Source organism: Emys orbicularis, chromosome 3 (assembly GCF_028017835.1).
Source record: "Emys orbicularis isolate rEmyOrb1 chromosome 3, rEmyOrb1.hap1, whole genome shotgun sequence".
NCBI classification, from domain to species: Eukaryota; Metazoa; Chordata; order Testudines; family Emydidae; genus Emys; species Emys orbicularis.
In genome coordinates, this window is record NC_088685.1 from 14893403 (window position 1) to 14916277 (window position 22875).

Below are 22875 nucleotides of genomic sequence, written 5' to 3' on the forward strand. Positions count from 1 at the left end.
AGTACATGAAAAATTGTAACCGTTGGTGTGTATTGACCATAAGGGCCAACTGGTCTGCATACCTTCTTCCCAGCAAATTATCTTTATTTCATGAGTTATAGTCTGGCATGGTTTGTTCCCATTATTGCAGACACTGATGAGGCAGGGTCATCTTGTGAATTGGGGATTCAGGAGGGCTGGCTTCAGTTCCTGGCTCTGCCATAGACTTCCAGTGTGATGTTGGGCAAGTCACCTAGGCCCCGATCTTTATAGGCATTGCTGTGCTCGGCATCACAATGCCTAATGCATTTAGGAGCCTAAATCTCATCTGCAAAAGGGATTTAGGGATTTAGGAGTGTAAATCCCATCAACAGTCGAGATCTAGACTCCTCAGTGCCTAAATCCCTTTTGAAAATCAGTTAGGCTCACAGCTCAGTTAGGCGTTGCGAAGCTGAGCGCAGCAAGATCTGGGCCTTAATCTCTCTGGTGGAGATCCTCAGTTGGTGTAAACTGTGACCCCCCCATCCAGTGCCTCAGTTCCCCCTCTGTACATTGGGAATAATTATTAGTTATTAGTTGTATTGTGGTAGCAGATTGGAGCCCTAGTCATGGAGCAGGATTCTGCTGGACACTGTACAAACACAGAACACAGAGCTGGCCTCTGTCCCAGAGAGCCTACATTTTAACAATGCTCCCTCCCTATCTATGCCCCAGTCCTGCAAAGACGTATGCACATGCTTAACTTCCTGCACTGTGAGCAGTCCCAATGTAAGCTCTTCAGGTTAAATGCTGTCTCTTACTGTGTTTTGACAGCACTTAGCACAAAGGGGCCTTGATCTCGCTTGCGGCCTCTGGGGGCTATTGTAATACAAATAATAATAAACCTCCTATGATCCAAATGAAAAGCGTCTGGACACATTTCTTGTGTTAAATGATTTGTCTTGCTTACTTTGTCGCTAGGATCATCTTTTTCCTCGCTGTCTGTTCTTTCTGTTCCATATGCTGTCTGGCAAGATGTTCTCCTACTGCCTTGGCTGGGAACTCTGTTTCGCAGGTGTAGCCAAAATCCCTGGCCAAATGTAAGGCTTCCCCTGGAGGCAGACAAAATGGGTCAATCGGTTTATACGAAACTTTTTTTTAAAGAATTTTTTTCAGCTATATATTTAAAAAACAAAGTAAGCACAATAGGTCACTGTAGTGTGAATACATCCTTGAGCTCCATTACTCCAGCATAACTGAGACCAGATTCTGGCCTCTTGGCCCTGCTATTATATGTGGCCCAGATATGGGGCACTGTGTAAGGAATGGAGGGGCACGGTGGCCACTCTTCCAGCCTTTCGGTTGGAATAACAGCTCTGAAAAGGCTGCAGTGAAGTCCTGCTGGTGAGAAGATGGAGTCCATCCATCTCACCCCCCCTGCTGGGTCCTTCCCCCATTCCCTGGAGTCTGATTACTGAGGCTTTGTGCGGGTGGGTAGAGGATTTCACTTCAGCCGCGTATCTTTGAATTTTCCTTTGTATGTTTATTGATTGGATGGGTTTCCCCTGTTTAATTTCCAGTGAAACCCATCTTAAGTGAGCAGCCAAGGGATCAGCAAATACCAAGAGGTGGGGCCAGATTCCCTGAACCTGCTGGAGGGAGGTGTCAATTAGACTAATACCTCTTTCCATTTAGAGGGTGATGCTACTGTCATCTCCCATAAGAATTTTTCTGACACAGGAACATCTTCAATTTCCACATGCAAACCCCCCACTGTCTACATAAATCAGGTTGTCATGCACCTAACGGCATGTATAAACCAATTCAATGCATGCACTGATCACATGACACTCATTACGTGACATAAGTCAACATCGACTTTTGCAAGCACAATCTGTTTGTGGGTGCTCAAAACCAGTGGTTCTCAGCCTTTCCAGACTACTGTACCCCTTTTGGAAGTCTGATTTATCTTGCATACCTCACTTACAAAATCAGACAAAAAATACAAAAGTGTCACAGCACACTATTACTGAAAAATCGCTTACTTTCTCAGTTTGTCTGTATGAAATTTTAGTTTGTACTGACTTCGCTAGTGCTTTTTATGTAGCCTCTTGTAAAACTAAGCCAATATCTAGATGAGTTGATGTACCCCCTGGAAGAACTCTGCATACCCTTAAGGGTACGCGTACCCCTGGTGGAGAACCACTGCTCAAAACCATATATATGTTAAAAAGTCTTGTATGTTAAAATCATTTATTCTGGATCTGGAATGCAAGGGTATACTCCTGAACTGAACAAAGGAAATGTCCCTGCAAGCTAAACATACTGCTGAGTTGGAAAAAGGAAACTGGTTTCTACTATTTGTACAGCACCTAGCGTAACAGAACCCTGATCTAGAGCTGGTTGGAACATTTTCCATGAAATCTGATCTCATCAATATATGATATTTTGTCAAAGCTGAAATGTTTTGAGGAGACGTCATCCAGAGATTTAAAAGAAGATATAAAAGGGGGGAAATGACATTATGGGGGGTCCTCACTCACCCTAGAACAACACACCTGGAAACATCTGAGAAATAAAGACTGAACTGTGGGAAGGGGAAGTGATGGGCCCTGGCTAGAAGGATCTTTAGCCGGTGTATGAAAACCTGGAAAAGCCAAGGCAACTTTTACCTTAAGAATCTGCCAGACTGTTTATCACTCAGGGTGAGAATTTGCTAATTTATATCCTACCTATCTAGTGTGTTAAGATCAGTATGCAGGTTGTTTTATTTACTAAGGTAATCTGCTTTATTCTGTTTGCTATCCCTTATAATCACTTAAAATCTACCTTTTGTAGTTAATAAACCTGCTCTTTGTTTATTCCAAAACCCAGTTTGTGCAATTCATAACTGGGGTGGGGGGCAAAAAGCTGTGCATATCTCTCTCCACATTGAGGGAGGGGGCAAATTTCAATTAGCTTATGCTGTGCCATTCTCTGTGCAGCACTTGACAATACAATTTTGGGTTTCCTCTCCAGAGGGAGAGTGCACTTGAGTGCTGGGCAGTTCCTTAGCTGAGCCTTCCCATGCAGAGCTGATCTCAGCCATCTGTGTGAAAATAGCTGCAGCTGGGTGTGTCCCTACCTGTGTGTGTGCTGGAAAAGGGCTTGAGAGCCTGTCACAGCAGTACAGAGTAAGCGGAACCCAGGCTGGTGGGACAGGCGGGCTCAGTGGTATCCCAGTTCCAAGTGGCACCCCGCGGGGAACCCATCACACTCTCTATCCCAACAATCTGCAATCCACTCTATTGAAAACAGAAGCTGCCCTGCTCCCCACTTGGCAAACAGCAGCAGCTGAGGTCAGCGCTAACCCATTCCGTTCTGATCACCAATTTGCAAGCACACTATCAGTCAGCGAGCCTCCTGGGTTTGCAATGGAGAGCGAACTGATCAAGCCTTTTGCAAAGTGAGCTGCTTCCTGGTAATGTGCAGAATGGGCAGTACAGTTTTTCCACAATGCACCACAGTCCTAGGGCTAGAGCAGCCATATTTTAGGGTGGGCACTCAAGGGACTCTGGGATATGGTTACTTTGACTCGGGTCTTCACACTGCAGTGAGGACGCCAGAACCCTAGAGCATGGCTCAGAAAATTTTGAACCTAGGGTTAAAATACAATGTAGATGCTCAAGCCGAGGGTTCCCTAGAACAGATCAGCTGACTCAAGTCCCACTAACCCTGGGCTTACATTGCAATGTAGACATACTCTGAGACTCCAGCCAGGAAGGTCCTGGGAGTGGCCTCCCAAAGCAAGAAAGGCTTCAGGCAGCAAGGCCTGGGAGAAGGAAGAGAAACCTTTGTGTGGAGTACCTGCCACATATGGAGGGTACATGGGAAGCAGCCAACCATGTTACAGGGCCCAGAATAATAATGTTAGCATTTGGATAACATTTTCAAATACATGCAGGCAAATGGAAAGCAAATGTGATTACAATTGTAAATCCTGTTCACCAATTGATTGCATGTATATTGGACCACTGCTGAGTACATAGCTGTGTTGACACTTATGCCAAGGGGATTATAATTTGAATTTTATATCTTGAGTTGGGACTCTGGTTCTGTTTGGGTGCTACTTCTGTACAAATTAGGCGTAATAACATCTATCTATCTATCTATCTATCTATCTATCTATCTATCTATCTATCTATCTATCTATCTATCTATCAATGCATATATGTCTGCATGTGTTGTGTGCATATATATGTATATATTCACACATACACATAACTTTAAAATTATGTATTTACTGGAAAGAGAAAACTGATGTAGATTTTATATAGTGCTTTACTGCTTTACATGTGAAAAGAGCTTTCTATGTTAAAATGTCAGGTTCTAAATATTGTAGTCTGTAGGGTATGATTCTTCACACACCCTCATTGTTGAACAAACCTGAGGTTTTGTCCCAATACCAGCATGCTGTTTATTTAGATGCAGCTCTTATTATGTCTTTATATACATGCCGGTGTTGCACATTATTTTGATTATTGCTTGAGGGAGTTCTTAACTGTACATAGCGTCGAAAAATAAGAAACACGTTGCATGAAATTTCACTTAAAATGTTTCCCTTTTTTCCCATCAAAATTCTCACAAAAAATATTGATTGGAAAATAAATGGAAGTTTGGAAAATGTTGATGAGCTGTATCGGGTCTCTTTTTACATCTGCGTATGATCTTGATGATGTCACCTTGGTTTCTTCCTTTCCTAGCTTGCTATTGCTTCTTTCAGTGGAGTACTAGTCCCTCCATGGTAAAGATGGATGTTAGCTTCCCATTAAAAGCCCTGCGTTTTCCAATCAATTGCCCTGTTTAAACACAAAAAAATGACTTTGTTGCTAATAGCCGGAGCATTTTCCTGAGTCAGAGACAAAAGACGGCATCAGAGACCATTCGTTATTTCCCATTAAATCTGGGGCGCTGCCTTGTTTACAGCTATAGCCGGCGCTGAACGGCAACATGTTCCTATAATGCTTGACAATTGACCGGGAAGATTTGCATAATTGAAAGGGACAGTTGCTGAGGTTGAGCTGACACAAACAGCTCTGGAAAGCCCCACTGGAGGGACCAGGCTGTGTACCTTGACAGGCTTCTGACGGCAGGTGCAAGGAGCAGCGTGAAGCTCTCCTGGGCCTAGCCAAGACTGAGGGATGCTCCTATCTGGAGTGAAGGCAGAGGCAGTGTCCCAGGAGAAAGCTCTGGATCTGAGTCTCCTCTCCTCCTTGGCTTTACCTCCATCTGATGCTACTATCCAGCAGAACTCCTATACAAGGAACAGAGGTGAGGGTGGATGTTGTCTTTCCACTCACCGGATGGGAAGGGAGGAGGGAGGGATGTGAAAACAAAGGCTAAAGGAAGGGATAAGAAAGAATATGATGTTTTATATCAGTGCAGACAAAAGAGCCATTTTCCCTGCTGACCTATTTACCAGGAAGTGCAGCGCTTGGGAAGGGATACCGAAGAGATGATCCTTGAAAAGATACGTGTAGGGTACAATAAAACTGGTGTCTTCATGGGGTTTGGGAGAAAAAATCCTGGATTGTCTTTTTTTAAGCCTTGGATTTTAAAGTCTTATTTTGCTTTATTTAAAGTTCCAACTGCTTGATTGGATTTTTCCACTCTTGGATTTTTCACCTTGTGAAATCATAGTGTGGCTGGCTTTTTCCCTTCCATGGGGGAGCCTCTCCAAGCAAATGTGATCTCTGCACTCCTGCATGCTTCCTTCAGCCCACCCCAGGGCTCGACCCCAGGAACTTTGGCTGTAAGAGGATAACCCGCTACTCAGTGAGCTAAAGGACTAGCTTGGTACTGTTGCAGACTCATAAACCACTTATCTAAACCAGGCCCTGGAAGGAACGAAGAGCTGCATTATGGCGCAGGCTGCAGTATAATGATGTCCTAAGTTGGTGGGAGATTGTGCCTTTGCTGGGGTAGACCTAGGTGTGGATTTCACTCCCTCCTGAAATCCATCACATTCAACCAACTTGGTTTATTTGTTTCAATTTCAGCAAGGCCACATGAAAAGAACTCCTAGCCCTGGCTCTAAGTGCCCTTGACAGAGAAGCGGAAATACAATCCGATGAAAACGCAACCAGCCGGAGCAAACCAGCCACCCTCCTCCGCACAAAAGAAGCCACAAAAAACAACATTTCCCTACTTCAGCTTCCACAAAAACCACATCCCCACCCGTGAAATGCACAGAACTTCCGCAATTAGATGAGCTGTGTGATGGGCCCCAAAGAACCACAGATTCTGGCAATTTCAGACCCAGGGAAGGGGAAGAGTGAATTCCTAAGGACTTCATGGACAATTCCCTGCTGGTGGCTCCTTCTGTTATGTACCCAGAGAGCTCTTCTTCAAGCACCTCTTCTCTCCTCTTGTAGGCCTGGTTTGACATAAGTAACTTGCCTCATTTCTTAGTGGGCATAATTGGGAAGGCAAATGGATGGTTAAGTTGTAAATAGGGGCTTGACAAACAGTATGCTGGCGTCAGGGAGTCTGTGCTAGCTAAGATAAGCAGCAGCACCCTGATGTCAGGGACTACGGACAAGATAAACTTGGAATGTAAAGATCAGGTTCCACGTGAACAGCACACAGACAGAGCATGCTGTACAGGGATTGGTTCCTGCAGAGTGACCAAGCCATTCCAAAAATGTGTGATTTAATGTACAGTAAATGCAATATGATGTGTAAATGTATATAAAGGAAGAGATTGTTTGTGTTACTTTGGATGTGCAGTACACCTTGTACCCACCCCCCTACGATTGAGTCTGATCAACTCAGTGTCGTTTTGCTCTATGCCAAATAAAGGTACCCGAGTGATGAAATCCAGAGTTGAACTGAGTGTTTTGGATCCCAGAGAACTGGATGAAGTGTTCTCTCAGAACTGGACAAGATGTTCTGGATAAACTGAATGGAAAAGGTTTTGGAGGGAATCCCAACTCCTCTATATCAGCATGAGAAAGGCAGCCTCTCAAGTAAGCTGATCTCAAGCTATTTAGGGCTTTATAGGTCACAATCAGCATCTTAAACTCCACCTGGAAACTAACAGGCACCCAATGCAGATCCTGGAGCATTGGTGTAGAGTGCTCATTTTCTGATGCATGGCTTACCAAGCAGGCTGCCACCTTCTGCACCAGCTTCCAAGTTGATTTAAGTTGTGGCCCCATATAATGCACATCATAATAACTTGATACTAAAGAGAGGAAGGATGGCCCAGGGGTAAGAGGGGTAGCTGGAGATCCAGGTTTAATTCCTTGCTTTCCTACAGATTTCCTGTGTGACCTCGGGAAAGTCTCTATGGTTTGGTTCCCCATCTGTAAATTAGGGGTAATAGCACTTCCCTACCTCTCAGAGGTGTTGAGAAGGCAAATGCATTAAAGCTTCTGACATGCTACAGAAATGGGTGCCGGATAAGTACGATAGATGTGACCAGGGCATGGGTGATGGCTGTGTAATCTATATGATCATGTGAGAGTTAAAAAAGACACACAGATTTTTAACTTGTCTGTCAAATGGTGGCCAGTATAATCCTTCCCAGTTCCTGGTGTAAGCGTGTTCTATTTCCGTGGAGGTCTTGGGGACAGCTTCACCAGCCACATAAACAGGTTTCACTTTGATTGTAAAAGGCAAAGAAGTGCAATTTGTGCTAATGTGGCATTCAGGGGGTGTGTAAGGTGAGTGTGACTTATGTGCCAACAGAGCCAGGTGAATACCTCAACATATTTGGCTGGAACATTTGTTCAGACAGAAACTTGGATTCACTTTGGCTTTGTTCCCACCCCTTTGGCATTCACTTTCTATCCATATTCCAGCAAACCAGTTGAATAGCAGGAATGCTCAGGCAAACAGCTAATTTTAAGCAGGCATTGGCCGACAGTGAAGTTTGCATCACAAACATGAGTGTTCATGCTCGAAACCTGACTCTGAGAGGCTCCCACCCTTCCAGCAGTCAGAGAACAGAAACAACACCCCGGGCTTGATAGTGGCTTTGTCACTAGCCCTGAGTAAGGGGCAGTGGGGAACTCACACTGACTCTTGTAAGTTGCAACCCCTTCCCTGTTTTCCCCCTTATTGCAGGAGAGAAGTAATTTGCTACTGACTTAGCCCAGAAGTAAATTACTGCTTCCTGCCATCGCATGACCAGCTGTGCTGGCAAGCAAATTGGGTAGGAGTAGGATGTAACCAAGGCTCTGCCAACACCCCGCACCTCTTTGCCCAGCCCCTGCCCACCTACTGAGTAAGAAGTCACATAGCTCTGCTTCCTTCTGTGTGCCAGCACCTATGGGCTGGGTAGCCCATAAAGGAGTGTAAGGGGCGGGATGGTTCTTACTCCCCCACGCAGGTTTATATTCTAAGACATTGTCTACAGTAGGGCTCTATCCTGATTACAACCAGCTGTGATCTGGGCAAATCCGCAATGCAGACCAGGCCTAAATCGCAGTGTAGTCATATGTGCTGAGTGGGCTTGATCAAACAAGAATCTAGGTCCCTCCTGCCAGGTGCTGCATGTTCTCCACTCCCACACTCATGCTGACCATTCCATTTTCCCATTTTCAAACCTGAGCCGCCCTGTTTACTTCTGAATGGACGTGTAGGGTATTATCCCATCAGGTGCTGAGCTCTCACTGCGTCAATGGGAGCTCAGAGCTCTCAGCACCTAGGAGGAGCTGTTCCTCGCCTCTCCGGGGCACAGAGCTGCTCACGACCAAGCTACAGGCCATCAATTATCAGCAGGGAGTGCTTGTTGAATGCCTTTCAAACTGCAGATAAATCCTGGGAAATCTTAAGCTGCTCTAGGTTTGAAAAAGGAATTTTTCTCACAAAAATTCTTTGTTGAAAAATGTGTCCCCTTTTTGGGGGGAAATGTTCAATATTTTGAACCAGCTCTAGGCAATTCACGAAGAGACACACACAAAAAGGACACATTTGCCAGAGAAATAGTCCCATCTGTAGAATGGGTATAGAATCCTCATCTACCTCACAACAGCACGGTGATGCTTCTTTGGTTAATGTGTGAGATTCCCTGGTCAGAAAGCATCATATAAATGTGAAGGGAAGCATGGTTTAATGAATAAGCTACTGGACTGGGGGACAGGAGACCTGAGTTTTAACTCCTGTCTCTGCCAGTGATTCCCTCATGAACTTAGGCAAGTCACTGTGCCTCTTTGTACAAAATGGGATGATGATGTTTAAATCTAGGGATGGAAGGTGTCATATCGATGCAAATTATTACATAGACAAAGATGGGTGAGGTAATATATTTTGTTGGACCAACTTCTGTTGGTGAAAGAGATAAGTTTTCGAGCTCACTCAGAGCTCAGAACTTGTCTCTTTCAGCAACAGAAGCTGGTCCAATAAAAAGATATTACCTCATCCACCTTGTCTTCTTAATATGCTGGGGCCAACGTGGCTATAACACTGCAAACACATTATTACATGACAGTATTATTATATTATGATATTACAAAGCCTACCTTCAACCAAGGAAGTCAGAAGGGTGACATTTGCTGCTTTCCTTCTTCCTGCAGGCAAATTCAGTCCCAGTCTGTCCAATTTTTCTCGCAAACAGCGCCCCCCATTCTTGGATTTTGCTCTGTCATGATAAATGGGGTTAAAAAAATCCCACACTGATTTTATTCATAGATTCATAGACTAAAATGCCAAAAAATCCCATTGTGATCATCCATTCTAACCTCCTGTATAACACAAGCCATACAACTTCTCCAAAATAGTTCCTGAAGAATATCTGTGTATTCATTTTCCTTGTTTGTTCATTACATTCCAATCTAAAATTTCCATTCACCCCTTTTGCTAATCTTGGGTCTATCCCACCACTGCTGATGTCCATGAAAAATCTGTCAGGGACAGATCCTTATTCCTTACTCACACCGAGTAGTGATTTACTCTAGTAGTGGTCCCATTGAAGTACCACTTGGGTAAGGTGATATTGAGCCTGGGTACGGTGATCAGCATCTAGCTTTAAATTACTTCAGGCTGTGACTTTCAGCACAGTCCTGAGCAAAGGGTTTCACATAAGCAGCACCACCCTAAAAGTAGCCTCGTGAACAGAGCTGGACAAAATTTGTCAGTTGAAAAATTTTCTGGTGCAAAATGCAGATTGGGCAACACTGAAACGTTTTGCGAATTCATGTTGATTCCAAGACATTGTTCTTTTTGAAACATCCTCACCTCCAAAAAAAATCCAGACAAATAGACACAGTGGTTTTTGATATTTCCGATATGAAATGCTTCAATTTTTCTGTTTGAAATAATGTTTTTGTTTTTAAATGTTATTGAATGCTGTTTTGAAACAATTCAGAAATCTTTTTAAATAGTCGACATTGAAACAAAACATTTTGTCAAAATTAAACATTTTGGTTGGCCTGAAACTAAAATTCTTTCTGACTTTTTGCTTCTCTCAAAATTTAAAAAAAAAATTGGTTTTGGTCTAACCCAAAATGATATATATTTTTTTACTTTTTAAAATCTCCAATGAATCAAAATACCTATTAGTCACCCAGCTCTGCTCAGGAGACTTTGGGTATGTCTACACTGCATCGTACACCTGGATCTGTGGGCCCCAGGATTTGGCGTTTCCAAGCCTGCACTTGAGCATCCACGCTGCATTGTAAACGTGGGCTTACACCTGCTGGACCCAGGTCTCACAGCTGTAGTAACGTGTCCATGCCTCAGTATAGAAACTTTCTTGCTTGTGTCTGTGCCTTGACCTGTGGCCACACTGCAAAAGGACAGGGCTTGGGCTTATCCCCCCAGCAGAGACCTAGAAGCCAGGTGCAGAATCAGACAGATTTGTGTGTGAGCAGAAGGGTGGTTGGTCTCAAACCTGAGTCACCCCCCAGGCTCGCTATGGAGTATTGACATACCCCTTACACACACCCCTCTGAGTCACAATCCACTCCCATTTTCCCCTGGCTGTGTGAGGTGTAATAAATTACTTCACTCTTTTTAGTAGATCAGCTTACTGCTTGTTGCAAACCTAGGCAGCTCTTCTGGCTGGGGAGACAAAACCCTGAGGGGGAGACAAAACCCTGCCCACTGCTCCCTTCTCACTGCCCCTTTGTCCCAGAGTGGGGAGAATCGAGCAAGTAGCATCTGCTCACTCCATCCTGACTGGAGTCAAAATCTGAGGGGGGTTGAACAGGGGGCCTCACTCCCTCGTATTCCCTTATGCGGCTAAGCTGTGACTAGGGCTTGCTGAAAATTTTCCATCAAAATTCTTTTTCAACAGGAAATTAGTTTTTGGACTAAATGAATTTTTCCACACAAAGGGTCTGCTTTCCATGGAACATTTGGTCTTGCCAATGAAAAGCTGATTTTTTTATTTTTTTTTTTTGATGAAAAGTCCATCTTTTTCTGCAGAAAATGTTGATGAAAAGAATATTTTTCTTTGTTTTCACTGAAATTTTCCTTGGAACCTGCCCCTCTCCCCCCCCATTTTCTGATCTACTCTACCTATGATGATCTAGCCAAAAGTGTATGAGGAAAAGAATGACAGTGCTACCTTGACTCTGCTACACCTGACCTCAACTTACCTTCTCAAAATGCCTCCCAAGAGCGAAGCATTGAGGCATTCGGGTGGAGAGAGGCGCCTCTTCACCTCCGCAATGGTCACTTTGTATTTAGAAGTGGAGCTGAGTAGAGATAAACGCCCGGGTACAGAGCAAAAAAGATCTGTGGGGTTAACAACACAGGTACCACCTACAAAGCAAAAAACACATGCCTTAGGTTAGAAGACAGAATCAAAGTATGGTTTCTAAGATGTTTTTCTTTGCTTTGACAAATACAGGCACAATTGTGCACTTTTCTTTCTTTCTTTCTTTCTTTCTTTCTTTCTTTCTTTCTTTCTTTCTTTCTTTCTTTCTTTCTTTCTTCTCACTCTACAGTTTTCAGAAGACCTACTAGATTGAAATCTAATAGGTGGAGGAAATGAACCATTTTTTTTTTAAATCATAAATTTTAAAGCTAGAAGACACCATTATGATTATCCAGTCTGATCTGCACAAGACTGGCCGTGTAATGTCAGCCAGAGGTGCTGGAACAATTTTTATAGTGGGGGTGCTGAGAGCCATTGAACCAAACTGTAAATCCTGTATATAATGGAAACCACTTCAAGTCAGGGGGTGCTACAGCACCCCCTGGACTCCTAATTCCAGCACCTCTGATGTCAGCCAGTGATTCCTGCATGTAGCATGACAACAACTTATGGCTGAACTAAAGCATCTGCTTTAGACAGCTAGTCATGATTTAGAAACTCCTCAAGTGATAGGGAATTTACCACATCCCTTGGTGATCTGCTCCAATGGTAAATTACCCTCACTGCTAAAAAACTGCATCTTAACGTTCACAAGACAGTGTATAACATCCATCGGGAACATTGGTATCCTATTCAGTCTAGGAGAAATGGTCATGTTACAATTACTTTTTTTTATCAGAATGGTTCCAGAGGTCTCAGAACCTTCAAACACTCTGCCTTCCATTAGACCAGCTCTTCAGGTGGTGTATCACCATAGCTTGACTGGAGACAATGAAGCTACACTGGTTTATCCCCAGATGAGTTCTAGATCTATTTATTCCTTGCAATTAACATCTGTTTGGCCTGGGCCCAGGTTATCTACAAGACCACCAAAAGCTCGGGGATGAAGAATGTGGTCAACAATTCTGCTTCTCGGGCACAATGGAACTTTCAACCATAAGGATAAAGCTAGGCTGTGCAGAAGTCAGCGCTTTCTCCAGGGCTGGCCTGAGAGTGTGGAATGAACTCTCCCCAGGGATCTCAAGACTAATGATCCCCTTCTGCTCCAAATGGAAGGTGCATTTCTTCGATCTGCCCTCTCTAATGTGCAACCTCTGATGCACACGTGAACCCTGATTTGAGTAAGCATCTAGGTGTTAGAACAGGTAAGTCAAGTGCCACATGCATGCAGTGGAGTTTATGTATGTACAAGTCAGAGTTGTACAAAAGTCCCTGCATATTTTCGCACAAACATTTTAAAATTTCTGGTCTATAATGTACAGCTGAAAATGGCAATACAAATTTGGTGATGGCTTCAGATGTTTATCTGATCTTTCTTTCCACCCTGATTAATTTCAATATAGCCTCATTGCATGTTTGTATATATATATATATATATATTCACACGCCTACATGTGTATATGTATAGAGGGAGCTATAGATATAGATCTACTTATTTCAAAATAAGAGGCAAGTCCTTTGTATATTTTACAAACAATCAGACTGTACTGAAATTAATGAAATGTTAATATTTCTCTTTCTCTCTTAAATTAAACCCATATGTGCACAAGCAATTGACACTGAATAAATCATTATTCATTTAATATGAAAATATTTTGGTCCCACCTTGGCTTTCCTTCCCTAACCTGAGCTTATTGAAAACCTTGTCATTAATCTGTAGTTGTAAATACCTTACAACTTAAATATTTAAAAACACAGTTACCGTGCCAAACAATCCCATTTATAACAATACGGAGGGGGAACATGTATGGGAGAAAGAAAAAGTGTTCTTTTCTTCAAAACAAAAATCAAAAAAGCTAAATTCATTTTTTTTTTAGAAATGCTGAAAACCAGATGCAAATTAGAACATGGTAAAATCTGTTGCATATAATTATTGCACTATATTAATTATTCATTGCTACTGCACCACGGAGAAGAGGGGAGTTTTACGGACAAAGATGGCTCCAAAAATAGGCCTCAAGGAGCAGGCAATCTTCTTTGAAGTCCTTACTCACATGAATACTCCCACTGGGGACTAATGGGAATGAGGACCATGGGACTGGACCCTACACCCAACAGAAGAGACCAAGGAGTGGCAATAAACAAAGGGAGAGGCGGTAGGAATAGAAAGGGAAGGACAAGTACAAACAACAGTGAAAGATCACAGGTTATGCTTTGCACATATTTTTAGCTTCCAATTCTTTTTTAGTTAGTATATTAAAATGTAGAGATAAAGTTGAGAAGAAGCTGAGGTCAGCAGTGAGAGGCCTGTTTGTGCATTATTTCCTATGAAATAGCAATGACAGCAACTAAGGCCAATCATTGCTCACCTTTAGAAACACAGTTCTTGGTACAGAACATCAAAGGAATTGTCCTAGCTGATAGCCAACCACAGGCAGTGGGCAACAGCTGAAATAACAGAGGACAGGGCAAAAAATTCTAAGCCTCTCAGGAGTTTAATGTCTGATCCTGGAAACCCTTGCTCTCATGAGTAGTTATCACTCCCTTCAGTAGTTGTTAGGGACCAGATGCTGCCACTAGTACTCATGCTGATTAGTACCTTACCCATGAAAAGTCAGTACTCAACATGAGTAAAGTGGCAGATTGTGAGCCACTTACACGCACTGGTGAACAATTATTCACATGAGTAGTCCCAGTGAGGTCTACTAGGATACTTACAGAGTAAAGGTTTCAGAACATAGTCCTTTGTGAGTGGTGCCGTTGAAAGGATGCCAACAGGACTACCCCTGCTAGCAAGGCACTGACATAAATAAGTTTTCATAGGACTGGGCCCATTCGCTATAAAATTGATCCTGCAAACCATTCCTTACTTATGCAAAGAGACCTGTTGACTGCAATGGGGCCACGCTCAAGACAAAGCATTATCGAGATGGGGAAGCGTTTGTAGTATCATGTATGGTGCATAAGCTACGACTGTGGAATGCATGGATAAATGTGATTATTAAGTTACCATCTTTCTTTATCACATGACTTTGTCTTCTTATTTGTCATCCTCATTACTATTTTAACAAATATAACAGTACCGAGGAAAAGGGGAAAAAAAGATATCTATAATTTGGGGAACAGAAAACCCAACTGAGGGACAGAAGATTCTGGGCCCGATCCTTCAAGGTATGGAGTGCCCTAAGCTACCACGAACTTCACTGGGAGATGAGGATGCTGTTGATAAACTCCTTGAAGGATTGGGTGCTTTAATAGGGAAAGGGTATTTTTAATTTTTGCTGTAATATTTTGGGGCCCAATCCTATTCCCACTGAAGGTAAAGGGGAAAAATCTCCTTCCCATTTACTTAAATAGGAGTAAAACTGGCTCCTTTGTGCTGGACTCTGCTTTGACTTTGTTCTCTCACCCCTAATCTGACCATCACCTCTTGAAATAGAACTATCAAGAGTTGTGCTAAATAGCTGACAAATTAGCATTAAAAGGAAGTAAGTGCCAGTTTTGGGAGAGTATTTGTACTTTATTCCCCTCTTTGCACCAAATGAACTATTTCAGTGCAAAACACTAGCCACCAATAATGATAAATGCATCAAATAATAATAGTAGGAACACCAGTGGACTCCACTAACTTACTAGAAACACATCAGTCCTGTCAACACAATGAAAATGTCAGTAAATTAAGGTGCAAAGACAGGTTTGTGGATTTTGGTTTTAATTTTTCCCTTTCATATGAATAGAAGATATACATGATAATGTAGTGTGGTGGAAAATCATTTAGATCCTGATTCATTTAAGCACATGCTTAACTTTAAATCTCACTGGCATACTTAAAGTTAGGCATGTGGTTATGTTGAATAGGGCACATGTCTGCCCATTTATCAGTAGATCTCTGTTCTGAGATGCCTCCCACCCCCCCATTAGTTAAAATGCTGTGCATTAATTATTTGTGTTTTAATAGAAAACAATGCTATTGCTTTGTCAGAAATGTGAGACATATATTTCTACTGCTGTCACTGCATTGTGAGTTCATATTTTTTCTGGCCTGTAGCAAATAGCATGTGTACATAGTGCTTTTCTATAAGAATCAGCATAATCCACTAGAGTCATCATTGAAGAAATGGGTTTTTAAGGAGATATATGTGGGATTTATTTTATATAAACAATTAACATTAGGTTCTGTTCTTTTATTATTCTATTATTTATGTCTACAGGTGCCTTTAAAATGAATTTCTGGGTTACAATTCATGACACCTTTCAGATTTTTTTTTTACCGTGTTCTGAAAATCTGGCAAATTTGCAGTTTATTACAAAATGGAGAAATGGAAATCCTTATGTTTTGTTAAGTAATAGAACAGCTGTCAAAATAGCTACTGATGAGTGGTTTATTTGACACATTTCACCTCTTTTTCTGTTTATGAGTCATTGTGGGCAATTTAGAATTTTCTCAGAATTATTCATCAAATTATTCAGATTCAAATTAATGTCTGTGAAGAACTGCTGCTCTGTAGTTTATTTGTGAGCAGTTCATTATAAATGTTCCAAATTCCAGCTGTGTTGGTTATTTGTGACTGGACAGGCTGAATACATATAACCTTTGTAATCAGGTTTCTTACATTTATGAGTTCAAACTGTGTGACTATCTCTCATAGTCACTTAAAACGTACTGTTTCCATGTACATTTGTGCAATAAACTCATTTACAGAATATTCATGTTAACTAAACACAAAAGGGGTGTGAATGCAGCAGAAGTGATTTTATATATATATATATACCAGTAAATAATCAGGGGATTTTTTTTTTGAGGTTTTTGCCCAGCTTTAGGTCCTGACCCAGCAAAGAATGTAAGCACCTGTGTAACTGTAAAATCATGAGTAATATGGTTGAGTTCAGTGGGAGCTGCTGAGTTGTCAATACTTTTGAAAATCAAACCACTTAAGTATAGGCCTAAATAGGCAATTAAGAGCCTAATTTTGGGCACCTATGTTTGAAAATCTTGACCTAAGAAGTTAATTCAGATGAAGTAGGAATGCCACTATAATGGATGCAAAACAAAATAAACAAAAGGACAAGTGTGCTTTTGTTTTTTTTGTTGTTGTTTGTCCTCATCTCACTGGCTTCCAGGAACACAACTGTAAAGATTTCTACAGACATGCACAAAAGGAAGACATTCAATGGAAGGAGGATGGGTGCTTGATCAATCATAATGCCAACATCATGCAATTATACTGAAGGGATTTGTGCTTTATAATGAGAACATAAATCTTATTTTAATGGTATGGGCTCAAATGCAAAATGTTCAGAGATAAAAGGAAAAAAATCAGTCCACTTCTCTTTCACATCAATAACTCCTAAGCATTGTTAGAGTTTGATTTGTTAATTTCACCTGTCTCCCTAACTGTCAAATGTGTCATAAAGGAGCAGAACTGTCTAAAAGAACTCCTAAGACATTAAGGTTTTTTTTAAGCAGAAATTCCCAGTTAACAATCTTTTAGCAGATGTTCCAACTCTTCATCCTGCCAGAGGTTTGGGGAAATGTAGGCAGGTTTCTTTTTGTTTTTTTTAATTTGGCTTGCTGTGTTCTGTGTATATGCTGAATGATGAGATTTTGGCACACTATATTGTGTTTTGTGTTGTGCTATGTGTGTTCTCCCGGTGTGTGTGTGTGTGTGTGTGTGTGGTGATGAGACTTTGGTACGCTGTGTGGTGTGTTTTGTGTTCCCTATGTTGTATTATGTACTTTTGTCTTCCCTTGTGTTGTCTTTTGCACTCTGTGAGTCTCGTTTGCATTGCGTGCTGCTGGGCGTTGTGCTAGTCGGTGTGCTCTCTCTCTGGGGCGGGGTGCGCGCGCGTGCGGTTGGGGGGTGTTGTATTTGACATATTGTATCATGTCTGGGTGCTGTCCTCGCTGTGTGTGCGTGGCGCGAGATGTTCGACCCTCTTCTACTGAGGTTGTGCGTGGGTTGCTTGCTTTGTTTGCTGCTGGTGTGTTGTACCGATGTGTGCGTCCTGTCCTGGTGCGCATATCTGCTTGTGGTGGTGTTCAGGTGCGTGTGGTGTTCTGTGCGCTGGGCGACGTGTGCATTGTGGTTTGCGCCCTGTCCCAGTCTATTCATAGATTCTAGGACTGGAAGGGACCTCGAGAGGTCATCCAGTCCAGTCCCCTGCCCGCATGGCAGGACCAAATACTGTCTAGACCATCCCTGATAGACACTTATCTAACCTACTCTTAAATATGCTATGGAAGTTCTGTTTGTGTGGCTTGGATTGTGCGCCGGTGTGTGTGTGTGTGTGTGGCTACCGCGTGTTTCAGCCATTCACAGACAGGCCGAGCTGAAGCTGTTGTCTCGCGTTAGGAAGCACAAAAGCTCCCAACCTTGCAATGGAGCAGAAGGTGAAATGTAGCAGAAGGTGAAGAAAAGAGCAGAAGGTTAGCACAGAGCGGGCTCCCCTGCCCACCAGTAACTCCCTCACTGCCCCGTGCTACAGCTGAAGCCACATTTCCATGCAGCTCTGATGGAAACGGGGCGTTTGTTCCCTTCCCCAAGTTTCGCAGGAAGCCTGATCTTGCAAACATTAGCGACCAGTTGTGGCATTGGTTTGACACCACAAGGGACGATTTTTGCAGGCAAACAAAATCGAATCCCTCTCCCAACCTAATCACGTGCTTGCCGTTCCGGTGTAGGGCAAAGCAAGCTGCAGGAATGGGGTTTTGTTTTTATTTTATTTTATTTTATTTGACGCCTAATAAACACAAACGCCTAACGCTGCGCGGATTACAGACCCTGCCTTCTAGCGTAACTCCTCGACCAATTTTTGTTGTTGTCGATTTGAGATTATCTCGGCTGGAACCGCGAAACCTATTAATTAAACAAGTTATTAGGATTTAATGCAATTCAAATTGGCCCCTGAAAAGAGACAGCCGTGTTAATTACAGTGCATTAGGACTCGGGACACAATTATAGGTATTACAGGATTATCAAGACTATTGTACGGTTCTTCAACAGATAAGAGCTGGTGGGGGAAAGGAGGTGGGGCCTGAGAACAACAAAAGGAGGAAAATACAATTAATTGAAAGATTAAATTGCCTTTATGTACAGTACTATATTAGCCTGCAGTACAGGATACGCCTATAGATCCAGATCTTATCCTTCGCCCTTAATTACCTGGAGAAAATAAGTTTCCTTTTAGTGGAAAGTTTCACAACATTATTGTAGAACGATACATTATCCTTTGTTATGTAAAACCGAATTCTGCTTTTTCGATTTTCTATGTATAGATTTTATTTTGGATACAGAATACTACTTCTTAATATTGGAGAAATATAGGAATAGGTATATTCTAGCTTGGGGGCGTGGGGGTGAGTGAGAGAGAGAGAGAGAGAGAGAGAGAGAGTAGGATAATCTGTCTTGACACAGAGAATATTTAGCAAGCAAGCAAAATAAAATCCCTGTTAACTTTCCTGCCAAACGGGTGTTTACAATTTACATGAAATAAAAACAATAAAAGATATTACCATTCCTGTATCTCCCCAGTTTTCAGTACCACTAGTGCATAGATTACAGAGATAGTATACGGAAAACACCTTTTACAGCAAGATCTAGTCTACCGCTCCTTCCATGTGTTACCCGAGGTATCATAAAGGGGAAAATGTATTGGGAAGCTTTATTTTGTTGTTCTGTGTTAACATTGCCTCGAAGAGTCCCCCGCTTAAACTCTCGCCCTTAATGAGTGAGACATTAGGCTGTAGTTTCGTCATTAAGTGTCTCAAATTAAAATTGAAGATCAGAGAAAATGATCAAGCCACATCGAATCCCTTTCAAATTGTAGGCAGCGCCATAAGTAAATACATAAAAGGCAGAAGAGAGAAGGGGACGCGTCTTTCCCGTGATTTTATTGGCAGACTTTTGGGTGACTGATGCTTGAGCTTTTAAGAATTTGTGTTTTTAATCAAATAAGATCTGACAGTGTTCCTAGCTAGGCATTAATGCTTCCGCATTCGCATGTCAGTCACCTCTAAGCGATCTGACAAACTCAAGATCTCTAAAAACGTGCAGAGTTCAGATCATATTAATTCCCCAAAAATGTTTTGATTCAAAGTAGTTTGTATTTTATGTTGCCAAGGGCAATCGAAAAAGAGCTATTGCCGATAGCCTGGCCTCTCTCTCGTCATGGCCCAGAGGCGATAGCAGTATTTAAGCTTCTTGAAATTAGCCTGGGGCAGGAACGATGGATGATCACAAAGCGAAACAAGATTTTTTTTTTTTTTTTTGGGAGTTTGCCATCTCGATTTCATAAAACGACTGGGGCCAAATGTCATCGTGTTGTCTTTTTAAATCCAAATATTTGGAGGTGAGGACACCCAAGCGGCGTATGTTTCATATGCAGGGGGGCTTGGGAGTGGGGTGGTTAGCAAACAAGCCCCCCCAAAATCAAACGGAAAGCAGGCTCTTTGGCTTTAAAATGGCAACCTAAAAGGGAAGGAGTCGATCATAATAAAAGCCTGAGACATTTACTGGGAAAGTGTCAGAGGAGAGGGTGGGGGTTTGTTGGTGTTTTGTTTTGTTTTAATGATCCAAAACCACAGACGACTCCTGTAAATAGAAGCTTCGTTTCTTCAAGTGATTTCTTTTGAAACAGGCGATCTGAATATTCAACTTTAAGGCAAAGCTCCACTCTGTATGTACAACATTAATATGATCTCTGCAGAATTTGGTACTCAGAAATATTAACATATCAAAGCAGCTGCCTGAGGCTAGAGAAGCTATCGATACACGAGCAGTAGGTAAAGTAAAGATTATTGGTTCTGATGGTTGGAGTAGTGGAGCTCCGGGCTATATCCTACACACCAGTAAATGAAAGTGATAGCATGGGGATCTCTGCATCAGAATTGGTGGCAAATATTTTATCTAGCTGGTAATTATCTCGCCACCACCTAAGTCCTGCAAAAGTCTTTTACTTTCCGAGCCTCATTGAAGGAAAACACAAAATCATGGCACTAAACAATATCGCAGCCAGCCAGGATGTGTAATGTCAGATCTGTGGTCGGAGACGGATACAGGGGTTTGTTGAGGCTGTTTTTGACTTTTTTGGATTTATTATAATTATTATTCAGGTTGATAAAGAAAACCACGTGACCTTTAAGACCCCCGCCCCCTCCCCGAACAATAGAATGACTTCTGTTCAAGGGGAAATTACATGAAGAGTTCTGTTTTAAAATCTTTCTTTCTTTCTTTCTTTCTTTCTTTCTTTCTTTCTTTCTTTCTTTCTTTCTTTCTTTCTTTCTTCGAGTAAAAAAAAACCCAGCCAACCTCATTTTTAAAAAAAATATGTGTATGTATTAACGAGAAAAAAAATCTGACATGAGACATTTAAAATATTAGGGAAGCCCAGAATCAATATATTCTTGTTGATGTATCGCTAGAAAAGAAGTCTGATGTATTTATAAGGGATACTGTACCGAGCTTAGGCGTAGGATGTTTTGATTATTACTAACACCTATCGCTTTTTTTTTAAGTCGGACAAAATATTTATTATGCATTTTTAATATACATTTGAAACTTATAGACTCGTCTTTGATATCTACCCCTGACTTCACCAAGAGATAGCTCTTGTGCAGCTGCAGTTCGGCATCAGATCAGTGGAGGGAAAACCTTACATTTCCATGCTGGATTTCCTTTACTATCCATCTTTAAATCCTTGAGCACCTTGATCGCTTTAAAAAAAAAAAAAAAAAGAGTCTTGACTACAATCAGCCACACAGGTAATTGGAAGCTCCTTAGCTGAGCTGGAGAAATTGAATAAACTGGATGTGAGCAAAACGGATATATGAACCCTCTTTCACAAAGGAGATCAGAGTCCAGTCAAGTAGTACAGACATAAACCCCAATTTATGGGAATTCATTCACTCCCCGTCTCTCTTTGATAAGGATTCAGCTTCCTAGAGATCAGATTTTGGTTCAGAAACGAAAACACTTTCTAAGATATAATTAATATCAACTCAATTGCAAGGAGAAAGAACCAAGGGGAATCACACAGGCCGGGGTACACCCTTTTTATGGACAGATTGCAACAGATAGGAACGGCTAGCACACATCCATGTACAAACAATCCCTTCAACGTCCTGAAGTTTCAACCCGCCATGATTCTCCAGTACTACTGCAAATAGAACTCTCGGAGGAATGTTACTCTCAACTTCCCTGTTTTCTCCCACTTTACAGACTTCTGCAGGGTTGTTTCCCCACCCCCGGTTCATTCCTTTGTGAAATAAGAATTAAATCTAACTTTGCCTCCGAGCCGTTTGGCGGGGACTACATTTTAAACCAGGGGAAATGTAGTGTTATACAGGACAGACTCCAAAGACAACCCCAGGTTGGAAAGACAAGGCAGCCGTCACGAGCGCCGGGAAAGATTCCAATTAGTGGAGCTGTTCTTTCAGCACCAGATGTAGTGTCACCAGCCTCCTCAATGACCGCCCTACCTTTCATCTACCGTCCAGATTGCTTTGGATAATAGCCTCTCACCTGGCTTTTTGTTCTTCCAACTACCACGTTTACACTACCAGGCCCCGGCGTGTTTGTGTTGTCGGGTTTTATTGCTGAACGTTATACTAGTGCTAAAATCTTTTGTAAGCAAATCACTCTTGTTTAAAATATAAGTGGATTCAATTGTTATCCACCCCACCCACCTCCCGCCTTTTGTTTTGGGCTAATTCTCCCCTCCCACAATCACTGGGTCAAGATTCACAATGTTCCTTGCCACGGAACTGGGGATTTCAATCGGTACATCGGATTCTAAAACCAGTCGAAAAAATTCGGAGTGGCTCACCATCTGTGTCGGATCTCAATCTATGTTTAATACTAGAGATTTTTTTTCAATGCAATTTCAATGGCAATTCGTTCCCGGGTGTATTTTATTTTTTATTTAAATCTATAGTTTGTCCCGGGATCTGAATAATAACATCGGTTTTATTCTACTTCAATAACACTGTAGCTAATAGTGTAATGAATAAGAACGGACTTTATTAAACGGAAAGTGAATAATTACGGGAAAGAATATTATTTCCGAAGACGTCGGATGGATCTTTGACAAAACCCTGATATTCGTTTTATTCTGAATACATATATTTATGATAAGCATTATTTTGGGATACAGTATGTCTCTATATTGGGGTT

General features: G+C 41.9%; 1 protein-coding gene across 1 annotated transcript in view; it reads right to left on the reverse strand.

Annotated features, from left to right (window-relative positions):
* Nucleotides 1–22875, reverse strand: part of TFAP2D (transcription factor AP-2 delta) — a 55223-nt gene that overhangs the window by 26869 nt on the left and 5479 nt on the right. The window contains exons 4-6 of the mRNA XM_065402087.1: nucleotides 11544–11709; nucleotides 9465–9583; nucleotides 929–1070 (exon numbers count right to left, since the gene is read on the reverse strand). Coding sequence (XP_065258159.1) covers nucleotides 929–1070; nucleotides 9465–9583; nucleotides 11544–11709 — 427 coding nt within the window. The remainder of the gene's footprint in view (nucleotides 1–928; nucleotides 1071–9464; nucleotides 9584–11543; nucleotides 11710–22875) is intronic.